At 39.7% G+C, this 12,285-nt stretch overlaps 1 protein-coding gene across 1 annotated transcript in view; it reads right to left on the bottom strand.

Moving 5' to 3' along the window:
- Positions 1-12,285, bottom strand: part of LOC140488134 (sodium- and chloride-dependent GABA transporter 1-like) — a 75,468-nt gene that overhangs the window by 45,873 nt on the left and 17,310 nt on the right. Inside the window, exon 2 of the mRNA XM_072587946.1 lies at positions 11,484-11,618. Coding sequence (XP_072444047.1) covers positions 11,484-11,618 — 135 coding nt within the window. The remainder of the gene's footprint in view (positions 1-11,483; positions 11,619-12,285) is intronic.

Genomic DNA, 12,285 nt, shown 5'->3' with positions numbered 1-12,285 from the left:
TCAAATATAAAGCAAGCTTTTAATGTCAAATTTGGGGAACCTACCATTATCATTTTTCCAATGAACACGGTGGTACGGTGGCTCAGTGGTTAGCACTGCTGCCTCTCAGCGCCAGAGACCTGGGTTCAATTCCCGCCTCAGGCAACTGTCTGTGTGGAGTTTGCACATTCTCCCAGTGTCTACTTGGGTTTCCTCTGGGTGCTCCGGTTTCCTCCACAGTCCAAAAATGTGCAGATTAGGTGGATTGGCCATGCTAAATTGCCCATAGTGTTAGCTGTAGGGGAATGCACTGGGTGGGTTGCTCTTCAAAGAGTCGGTGAGGACTTGTTGGGCCGAAGGGCCTGTTTCCACACTGTAGGGAATCTAATCAAATCTAAACAGGAAATACCATCTGCAGATTATGCTAATCAGTCAGTCTATCAGCAGGCTTATCAAAGAGTCTAAGACATTGTAAACGGTGCCATGTATTCATCAGTTCTTTATGCATTACAGTTAAAGCATGAATATATGGAAAGGTGTGCAACTTTGAGTTGTTAATAGACCTCCTGAACACTCAAAACCAGTCACATTACAGAATACTATCTAGGGAACATTTAACGTTGGATTGTTTGGATTGTCTAAATTATTTGAAGATTCTGAAAGAATGAACAGTAGCTATTTGAACATTAAAGCTATTGTTGTGCCATCCTGATGGCCTCAGTTACTATTACAAATCAGTGTCAGAGTGCCAATATAATTGATCCTATTTGAATTATTGTGAAGCACATCATGGTGATGGAAAGCCAATTATTCTAAGGTTTCTGAAATCATATTCATGTATAAAATTTTGCCATCCAAGAGAGAAGAGTGAGCATGCAGCATATAAGATGGCAATGGGCAGCAGTTCCATAGGATCAAGTAGAGAATGAGAGAAGGAGAAATCTTTCTTCATCCATAAGGTGGCGAACCTGTGAAATTGGTTACCAGAGAAAACAGGCAAAAGTGAGGACTGGAGATGCTGGAAATCAAAGTCTATATTGGAGAGGTGCTGGTAAAGCATAGCAGGTCAGGCAGAATCCGAAAAGCAGGAAAATTGATGTTTCGGGTAAATCAACGTTTCCTGATGAAAATATTTTTGCCCGAAACGTCGATTTTCCTGCTCCTCAGATGCTGCCCAACCTGCTGTACTTTTCTAGCATTAGTCTAATGTAGACTACTACAGAAAACAGTCAAGGCCAAAACGTTGTACAACTTGAAGGCATTGGATGTAGCATTTGGGACCAAAGTGATCAAAGGATATGGGACAACAGCAGAAACAAACTACTGAGTTGGATGATCACCCATGATAATGAATGGTGGAGCAGGCTCGAGGGACCAAATGGCCTACGCCTGCTTTTTTTTAAAAAAAATGTTTTTGTTTCCACAAAAAGGGGATGAGAAAGATGAGAGCACCATCAAGGAAATGTGCAGGAGATGGATACAGAAAATGGAATGAGATCGGAATTGCCACCTTGCTGTCCTTTTCCAGCAGTGGAAGTTTTTTTCTTGGATCTGGAAAATGTTTTTAATAATCTTAGATTACTACTTTTCCCTATCCTCTGAATGTCTTAAAGTGTCCCAATGAAATTATTTTTGAAGGATAGTCACAAGGTTGACAGACAATCTGACAACAAACTCAACAAGCATTGCTCAGACGAAAGAGAAATAACATGAAATGTTTTTAAAATTTATTGCACAACATGCTTATTCCACTAAAATATCTAAGCCCACATCAAAACTTTAATGTGCAAATGATGTGCAATAAAAACTGATGTAGTGTATTATGATCCCATTGGTATAATGATAGCACTGAATCCCTAGTACACAGTCATAAGATGTTACTGGAGTCATATCATTATAATGCCTGCCAGTTGTCCAGCATTTGCTTTTTGATCGGTCTGGCAAAGGTGAGAGATTGTATGGCTAAATGTGAGGGGAACTAAATTATGAGTTAGCCCCTTTCCAATGACAATTGATGCTGAGTATCACAGCTCAATGAGCAATGATCTGCATAAGGGGAGTCCACACATGCTAGTGAACATCGTCCTTTTTTCCAGGTCCAAATTCATTTTATTGACTACCTCCACCTAATGCAACTCGTATTTGAAATTTAGCACCTAGCATCTTTCCGTTTCCAATGAATAATTATTGAAGGAATATTTGGTGCCACTTCACCATCATACCATCTCTGCTGTTGTTTAGCTAGTGAAACAATCACTGCAAAGCTGCTAGCTAACTCAATTTTAAAATTTTGGAGCCAGAAACACAAAGGCCAATTTCCCTACACATGTTTTCATAAGCAAGGAGGAGACATAACTTGACAGAAGTGTCAGTCCTCCTTGGTAACAGTATATGTGTACACTAACAGCACAAATTACTGTGCCACACTTGTGACACTGGGACCCATACCAATAGAAAAATGCTAAAGATAATACTTGCAGTTAGTAATGAATTGGGCTTTATTTCCAAACATTTCTTCCCAATGCCATTGTAGCATCCCTGGTGAAAAAGAACTATAGTAGTATCTTAACTGCTTCCCCACAACGAAGAAGGACAAAATCTTTTATTGGTTTAGAATTTGTGAACCGTAACTGTAATCAAAACAGTCAGTCAGAAGAGCAGCAATTGGGCACGGAATATGGTTACCATTAAACTAGCTCTCTGACTTCCAATCTAACAATGGTTAGGTCACACTACAAAACTTTCAGAACCAAGCATTATTCAGCACAGTCCAGATTTGCTATCGCACTGCCATTGCATTAAGGTCATCACAAAGGGTTCTTATTACATTAAAATTTATCACTTGGAACAGTTTCACCACACTATAGTAAAACACCAGCACGAAAATTACAGACAGCATGAACTGATAGCATTAGCCATCACCTGCTTGTAATATGCACTGATACTTACAGCACAGGTTGAGCACATCTTTAAATACAACTGAGAGTTCACCTCATGGTCTTGGGAAGTGGAGCGCAATGGAAGACAATATTAAGAATTTGATAAAGGACAAGATATTGAATTACTTCAGTAGGACATGCCTCTGTTAGATACCATGAAGGAAGTTCAAAAATAATTGACAGCTGAAATTAAGATGTTGACATATAAAGATAGTGTGTACTGCAGAGATGGAAAGAATTTATTGTAATCTTTTAATGGAGAACACCCAAGCAATGGAAGTCATTGGATCTCAACTGCAAGCCATGCCATTGATCAGATCTGGCGTGTTTTGTTTTGAATGGTGGGAGTTCAGTCACTGACATACTCATTAAAAAGTAACCAACATTTTACAGGCAAACTCTCCAGATAAGACTAAACTGACACAACAACAAAACAAAGTTTTAAATTTTTTTTCCAGTTCATTCATGCTTAATCACAAAAGTGAACCATCATTAATCTCAACTATCTTTTAACAAGGAAGAATGTTCAATTCAAAAGCAGCTCAAGGGGCTGAAATTCCTGGAGTGCTATCTTTAGCATTCTGGTCATATGCATATAAAAATCTTTAATGAGAATATAAAGTAGTTTAATAGCTGACCAAAAGTTATTATCAATTTAAAATTCAAAAAGTATACAAAGGGCCTTTTTGTTTTCTTTAAAGGAGTCAACCAGATTGCTAAAAAAAAACCCTCTAGGGAATATAACCCTTAAACTATTTTCTCTAAACATGTTATTACATTATTTACTTAACATTTAATATAAAGTTGTCACAAGTGAAAGTTTTTCACAGTAGGAACAGGCACATTTGCTTTAAAAACTAAAAATCTGTACTTAACAGCTTAATTGAAAAGATGATGATTATCCAAGACTGCAGCTCCATATTCAGGAAAGCAGAAATCTCCATGACCGCACATCTGATCCATCATTGGTCACCAGAGTTTTAGCACAAATATACTAACATCAAGGCTGGAAATAGCTTGAAATGAACTCAGGAAACTCCAATTGCTTTTTCTCAAGTGGTTTAAGAACAGGCAATAATTCATCTCGCTACAGAAAATGTCTTTAAGAGGAGCATTCCTTCATGAACAACCTCACCTACAACATCCAGCCATTACTTAAGGAACTAGGTGGCCAAAGCCAAGTCTGTTTCAGTTGTGACATACTTGCTGCCTTAAAATTTGTTAAAATTAAGAGGATATTTCAGCATTCATGGGAGACTCAAAATAGAAGTGATTTAAAAAGTCTAAAAGTTTAATTACATCAGCATAATTGTCAGCTTTTACATTAAAATTAAACAGTAATGATCTCGCCTCCAAACCACTTCTTAAAATTACCAGTGAAACCAGATAATTATGATCAACTATTTCCAAGCTTCAACAAAAACAAAGAAAATATGCTTGCAATTCAGGTGGTTTCCTGATTTTGTGGCCACTGCAGTTAGCAACTGTGTCTTTATAAAATTAAGAGAATCAGTGACAGATGCTGTAGTACTCTCAAACAAGCAGCGAGGCCTACAGATTTATTTTTGTTCGAAAGAAATACATTAAGTATAGTCCTGTAATTTTGTGTCTGCTGGATCTATGACTTTCAACATTGAAATAAATCTCAACCACATTCAAAAAAGGTGTCCGGGTTCCATAAAATCTTCCAAATGTTTTGGCTTATTTCAGAGTTTTTGGGCATGACCTGCCCCGCAAATTCTTTCTACTTCTCCCATGAATGGAGATGCAGGCTGATTGGAAAGCTCAAATCAATAATTCAATACAATAAATGTTATTCATTCAAACCATGGGACTTGTGATGATACTGTCACTTTTAAAAAGGTTATTTTGTCTTGTGGTTTTTTTTTGAAGAGAGGTTATAAAGGCAGAGGTGCCAAACTGGCTACTAGAGAACTGCATGCAAGAATCTGTCTGAATTTATCTTTTTGCTAAGGGGTGTGTTTATGAGACGTTACTATATTGGAACAGCTAATTAGTATTATAACTATTATTTGGTTAAGTTTTTCAATAGTCAAGTTATTCTAAATTCCTTTTTCCATTTGTTTGTATTTTAACTGAAGTCATAGAGTCAGTTTAAATAAATTGTGTTTTGCTTAATGTCGAGTAGTTTGACCAGTTACATCACATCTACCTTTAAAATAAGATAAAGTTAGGATCCAGGCTACCTTCTTCAAATATTGAGGGAATCTGGCCTGGTCCATAACACACTGAATACAACTCAAAAGCACCTTATTCCATTAGGCAGAATTGAGGACTGCAGATTAGAGTCAAGATTAGAGTGGTGCTGGAAAAGCATAGCAGGTCGGCAGCCTCCAAGGAGCATGAAAATCTACATTTCGGGCAAAAGCCCTTCATCAGGAATGCCTGAAGAAGGGCTTATGCCCGAAATGTCGATTTTCCTGCTCCTCGGCTGCTGCCTGACCTGCTGTGCTTTTCCAGCACCATTCTAATCTGCACCTTTATCCATTTTCAATAAACAAAATGTTACAAAGGGCATGGATAACTGCTATGACTTTAAGAGGTTACTTTGTCCTGGATTTTTTTTGGAGAGATTTTAAAGGCAGAGGTGCCGAGCAGAACAGAACTCACTTGAGTGAACAACTTGAGGTCTTGGGGGCTTTTTTTTTTAAATGCTGGAACAATAGAAGCAGTCTGAAGGGCTGTGGTCAAACTCCCACAGAACAGGATGATTAGTTTAGTTTTCAGCAGAAGTTGCTGGGGTTGTGAAAAAGATCATCTCTCTCTTTGCTACAACTGAAAGCTGGAGTTTTCTGAATTGTTTCTTGATGTCCTTTCCTCCTGGATTGGGGAACTGCATGTCAGACAATCGGTTTTCTTAATTTGCCTTTTTCCTAAGGAGTGTGTTTACGGGATATTGCTAAATTGCAACAGTTAATTGGTGATAGTTACTCTGTTTATTGTTGCTGGAGAATTCAACCATGCAAATCTCAAGACTGTGCTCCCTAAATTCCATCAGCATGTGGACTCTGCAACGAAAAGGGGAGAACACGCTGGAGCTGGTTTACACAAACATCCCAATGCATACAGGGCAGAGTCCCAGCCCCACCTCAGCTCCTCAGATCACATCTGTTATGCTAATCCCAGAAAACAGACCACTTGTCAGACATGTCAAACTGGTTCTGAAGCAGGTGAAAACCTGGCCAGTAGGCACCATTTCTGCTCTTTAGGACTATTTTGAGCGCACTGACTGGCGCATGTTCAGGGAGGCAGCAACCGATGGCGATTCCATCAACTTAGAGGAGTACATGGTATCGGTGATTTGCTACATTAGTAAGCATATTGAAGACATCACTGTGTCCAAGACCATCACTTCTCGCCCCAGCCAGATGCTGTGGATGACCACAAAAGGTGCGTGCACTGCTGAGGACCCATGATTCTGCCTTCAGAGCGGATGACAAAATGACCCTAACAACAACAAGGGCTAACCTGACCCAGGCCATCAAAGTGCGCATACACACAGAATACACAGCCACTTTCAAGACAGCGGTGATATGTGGAGCATGTGAAAAGGGCATAGAGGCCATCACCAACCACACAACAGCATCGCCTGCTTATGCTGGTTATACCTCCCTCCCAGATGAGTTGAACAAATTTATGCATGGTTTGAGACACGAAATGACATGGCAGCAAGGAAGACCACCACCATCCTCCTCCCTCCCACCCCCCCATGACTGGATACTGTGCCTTACCATGGTCAACGCAAGGAAAAACATTGTAGATTCAACCCAGGGAAGGCTGCTGGACCAGATAACATCACTGGCAGAGTGCTGAGAGGATGCTCTGATGTACTGGCAGATGTTCTCACGGACATCTTCAACATGTCCAAGCTACGCCATAGTCCCAACATGCTTCAAGGCTGCTACTGTTGTCCTCGTGCCAAAGAAGTCTTCAGCGTCCTGTCTTAACAACTACCACCCCATTGCACTTACACCCAGTATGATGTGCTTCAGAGGGTCATGATGAGGCATACTAAGACCCTGCTGCCCCCTCACTGGACACCCTGCAGTTCATGTATCGATCCAATCGCTCAACAGTTGATGCAATTTCTACCACCCTCCATCTGGCCCTCACTTACCTGAACAAGAAGGAAACCTACATCAGATTACTGTTCATAGACTTCAGTTCTGCAGTTAACACTATTGTTCCTCAGACCTGATTGGAAAGCAGAGTTTGCCAAGCCCAAATATCTCCCTTTGTAACTGGATCCTGGACTTTTTGACTAGGACACCTCTGTCAGTCCAGATTGGGAACAGCATCTCAAACACCTTCATCAAACTACCAGATTTAAAGCAAAACACATTTTATTCATCCACGATAGTTAAAATACAATCAAAGAAAGAAGGGATTGGAATAACTTAACTCCACTGGAAAACTTAATGCAATAATTGATAGAGTAGCTTTTTGTTATTTCTACCATATACAACTGATACAGTAAAAAGAGACAGCGTTCCTCCAGGATAGAGAGTGCTACATGGACTGCACAAAGTACAGCACAAAGTGCATAAGAAGTGCAAAACATGCAAGTTACAGAATGGCAGTGATGTAATAGAAGAATGATACATAATAGACATTTTTCTAACAGCAATTCAAAGTCATGCAAAATTTCAGATGGGAAAGAGTCTAATCATACTGTGTTAAGGAGCCTGATGGCTTTGGGGAAGAAACTATTGCACAGTCTGGCCGTGAGTGACCGAATACTCCGGTATGTTCTGCCAGATGGCAGGAAGGAGAAGAGTTTGAGTAAGGAGCGTGTGGGGTCTTCTACAATGCTCTTAGCCCTTCAGATGCAGCATGTGGTGTAAATGGTCTGTAATGGAGGGAAGAAAGACCCCATGATCTTCTCAACCATCCTCACTATCCGTTGTAAGGTCTTGTGATCAAAGATGGTGCAATTCCTGAACTAGGCAGTGATGCAACAGCTCAGGGTACTCTCAATGAATCCTCTGTTGTGTGTGTGTGTGTGTTTGTGTGTGTGTGGGGGGGGGGGGGGGGGGGAAAAGGGGAGTGGTGTGCTTTCCTCAGCCAGGTGAGGTTCTACGCCAGGCATACGCCAAGAAATTTGGTGCTCTTCACAATCTCCATTCTCCATGGGGGAGCCGAAGTCCAAAGGAGAATGGTCGCTCCATGCCCTCCTGAAGTCAACAACTATCTCTTTCATCTTGTCCACATTAGCCGCTGCACCTCCTTTCTGGATGCTGACTCATCATTGGTGCTTATGAGACTCACTACAGTCATATCATCAGCAAACTTGATGTGATTCGACCCGTGCATCGCTGCACAGTTGTGTGTCAGCACGGTGAACAACAATGGACTGAGCACACAGCCCTGGGGTGTGTGCTCAGTGTGATTCTGCTCGATTGTGCTCTGGCCTTCTTTTCAGAGCAAAGTACTCTTCAGTCCTTGTTGAGGTGGTAGGCTATTTCCACCTACGCAGCAAGGCAGGACAAAATACGCGCACACATTACTGGTAATTAAAACTAGATACAGAAAGTGAACAAGCACAGTGATGTGTGACATTATGATGTGCTGGTGGTGAAGGGAGCAGACAGGTTACACTATGTCAACTTACAGTCAGTTTGGTACACGGCAGAACTATAGCATGGGAAACATATTACCTCTGTGGCAGCAGGATCAAAACAACTGAAAATATACAAAGAGGTTGGTAGCTAATAAAAACGTGAACTGGACAATTGAGATGGAAAAGGGAATAAGGAAAAGAGAAAGTCAAAAATGACAGCAAAAGCTAAAACAGAGTGAAAAAAGGTGTTCTCAGCATTTCCTGGATTTAGTTTAAAAGGCAAGAGGCTGTTGGATTTGGTGTTCAGTCTCTGGCAGTATATGTGAATGCATGAAACCTGGCTACATGATCATGAAAAAAAAGTTAATAACAGTAGCAACTGATTTGGTCTTGGGTCAATTACTTCAGAAATCATGAAAATGACAGTGCAGGTTGAGAGAGAGTAATTAGTAAAGCATACGGAATTCTGGGCTTCATTAAATGAGGCACAGAATACAAAATAAAAGAAATTCTGATAAATAATTATAGAACATTAGCCTGAACTGGAGTGTGTACTTCCAATGCTGTGCTCCACACTTTGGAGCAATGCAAAAGGCATTGAGAAAGCAAGAGTGCGAGAGAGCGCGAGCGAGAGAGAGAGAGAGAGAGAGCGCATGACAGAGAGAAAAATAAAGTGTAGACTAGAGGCACAACAGTGGTTCTATGGTTAAGAGACCTACATTGTGAAGATAATTTAGTGATGCTTGGATTGATGTCTTCAAAGAGAGAAAAAAAAGAGTTCAGAGAAGATTTGATGGAGGTTTTCAAAATCGAGGGATCTGCTCAGATTAAATAGACAGTAATGGTTTCCATTGACAGATGGGTAAAGAAAGAAAAAGCAAGGCTTGGAAGCTGATTTAATGTGAATGGCAAAAGAAAAATTAACATTAGCGAACTTTCTTTCCCACCTACAGTGAGTGGTTACAATCCAAACCGCATTGCCCATAGAAAAGGTGCTGGAGGACTTTCAGAACAGAATTGGATCATTATCTGAAGAAAATTCTTTGCAGGGCTGTGAAGATATGGGAGTGCATAGATTTTGTAAAGACAGCACAGGTGGGCTGAATGGCCTCATTCTATGCTGTTATCATTTTATGATTCACATTTGATCTTGTGTCCACAGGTAAACAATGGCCGTGAACTTGGAGAGGAGAAATGCAACAATAGAACTCAAGGTGCGCTGGGCTTGAAATGCTACATTTCAAGATCAGTAATCACCTCTAAAGATAAGGGGAAAATACTTTGCAGCTACCAAAGTGTTTTTATTACTCTTGAATTGGCAAGATGACCTATAGGAGAAAGTGAGGACTGCAGATGCTGCGGATCAGAGCTGAAAAATGTGCGCTTCTCCAAGATGACCTATATCAAACATCAGTTCTATAAGTTCCCACCTGAGGAAGAAAATCAAATCAACAAGACAGTGGTGCTGCTGTACCATCATAAATATAATTCTCCTACAAATGAAAGTATGTGTGGATATGGAGATGAATTAAAAAAAAAATCCCATCTATTTTCTTTTCTCCTCCTATCTGCTGAATCCATACAGTGTCCGCTCAGTCTCTTCAGGGCATGGATCACATTAAACATCTTCATAGAGCAAGAACCTCATAATAACATTGTGTACAGGCTTGAAGATAATAACTGAATAGAACCAGTAATGAGGGAAATCGTGAGGAGTAGAAAGAAGCAACAAATGTAGAATTACACCCCTTGTCTAAGTGACTCAAATGGTACGAGTAGACGAATTGTTAAGATTAGCCATTGCATCAATCATAATATGTATGCAGGAGTATCCAAAATAAGGATCAGACAAGGTGATACAAAAAAGTCGTCAAGAAAGAGGATCATGAAAAAGGAGCATTTGAAAGAAAAGACATGGTTGTTGATTAATTAATTGTTCAAAACACAAAAAAAAGGTACAACTTAAAACATAGGAGGTAGGAAGAAGATTTGAGACAGAAAATCTAAACTCACTTAATTAGAGAAATTGCAATATAAAAACAGATGTCCCTCATCACAAAAGACAAATTTAAAACATGGAAGAAAAAACATTGCAGAAAGACACCCTCCACAGGGGGTGCGGCCTGTGACAATGGGCAGCTAGTAAGGAAAAGCAAGAGAGATTTGAACTCATGAAATGTTTAAATAAACTGCAAATTTAGTTTTCAGTAGTATAATACCCAAACAGCTATCCAAAGAATATCTTAATTGGAAGAGAGAATGAAAACACTTCATTTGTGTAGCTTCACACTGAGCTTAAAAAGGGAAAAACATGAAAATTCTGTATTAAGACTAACATTTACTTCAGCTCCATAAGCAACAAATTATCCAACTCAAAACTCAAAAGTAACTACTTTGGAAATTACGGACAGAGTTAAGCTGGGATGAACTAAATAGATATCACTACTTTTCACTAGTACATATCCAGATTTCCATCCCCCTCAACATTTATTCAGGAAAGAATGCTCCATTCATGCAAATCATTTAATATAAAACTTCATTAATTTTGTGCTGAATAAAAATAAGCAGCTTCAGCACCAATTAGAAATTGACCAATTTCATCAAGATTCAATCTTTCAAAAATACCAATGATGGCGTCAGAAGTCTAGTGCAAGTGGGACTCATTACAATAGCATGTACCTAGAGATAAATTAAAATGGTCCGAATGATTGAGTCATTTTCAGCAATATAAGCTTGGTAAGTAATCACAAGTATTTGGAGTTACGTATTTTTTTTCATCTGCGAAGAACTTATGGGAACTTTATGTTAAAGAAGATATAACGTGCTGAAGCAGTTTGTATCTTATCACTAAAGAAGAGATAAATCTATCTCCAGCACAATTAAAATATCCCAAGCAGAGATGATCAATGAGACGAGCTGATGCTCTCATTACAGAAGAACATGTTACAGCAGAAGTTTTATTGCAATAATAACCGTGGACAAACCTTTCAGAAGAGGGCAGAGTTTTGCCAAGGCATGGACAGGACCCAAACGTGTAAACTGCCCGACAGTGAATTCCATGAGAAGCAGTGGAATCCCACAGAGCAACAACATGACCAGATACGGGATGAGGAAAGCACCTGTGGGAAAGACAAAAATAGTTAAGGAAACAAGTACATATATTTAGCAGCAAAACATGGAGGGCAGGGTTTGGGGGAGAAAGGGTCAGAGATTGGCTGGGCCATCCATATCCTTAGTACAGACAGCAAAGGATCCATTCATGGCCATTTCCTCATCCATGTCCACTTACTATATAATGACAACATGATCAGAAAATAATAGGGCTAGCTTCCACGTGCACATTGATAAAAACCAGCCGTACCTAGTCACCATCTCTTGATTACTGTACTGCCTCTGTTCCACTACTTATCCAACAACCAGTCTAGGATGAGCTAAAAATGTCATCTTGCTGAAAACTGAGCAGGCTTAAGCAACTGTTCTCAAATTCTCTCAATAACACAAAAGCAAAGTATTGCATAAGCTCGAAGTCTGAAATGAAAACAAACTGCAAGTACTCAGCAGGATTTGCAGCAATGGAGGAAGATAGATAGAGAACGTTTCAAGTTGATCACTTTTCTGTAGAACTCAATGCCAAATGCTTCTAGCAATGTGTTTTTAAACTTTATTACTCTGATTTGCCTCTCACTAGCTGAAAACCAAATATTTTGCATTTTTGATGTCCTCCTTTTCTATATATTCTCCATCACAAAAGATGGAGATCACTTAAATCCGTTCCAATCTCAGTCA

The sequence above is a fragment of the Chiloscyllium punctatum genome, chromosome 17, assembly GCF_047496795.1.
Source record: "Chiloscyllium punctatum isolate Juve2018m chromosome 17, sChiPun1.3, whole genome shotgun sequence".
NCBI lineage: Eukaryota > Metazoa > Chordata > Chondrichthyes > Orectolobiformes > Hemiscylliidae > Chiloscyllium > Chiloscyllium punctatum.
This window is presented reverse-complemented; position numbering and strand designations above follow the sequence as displayed.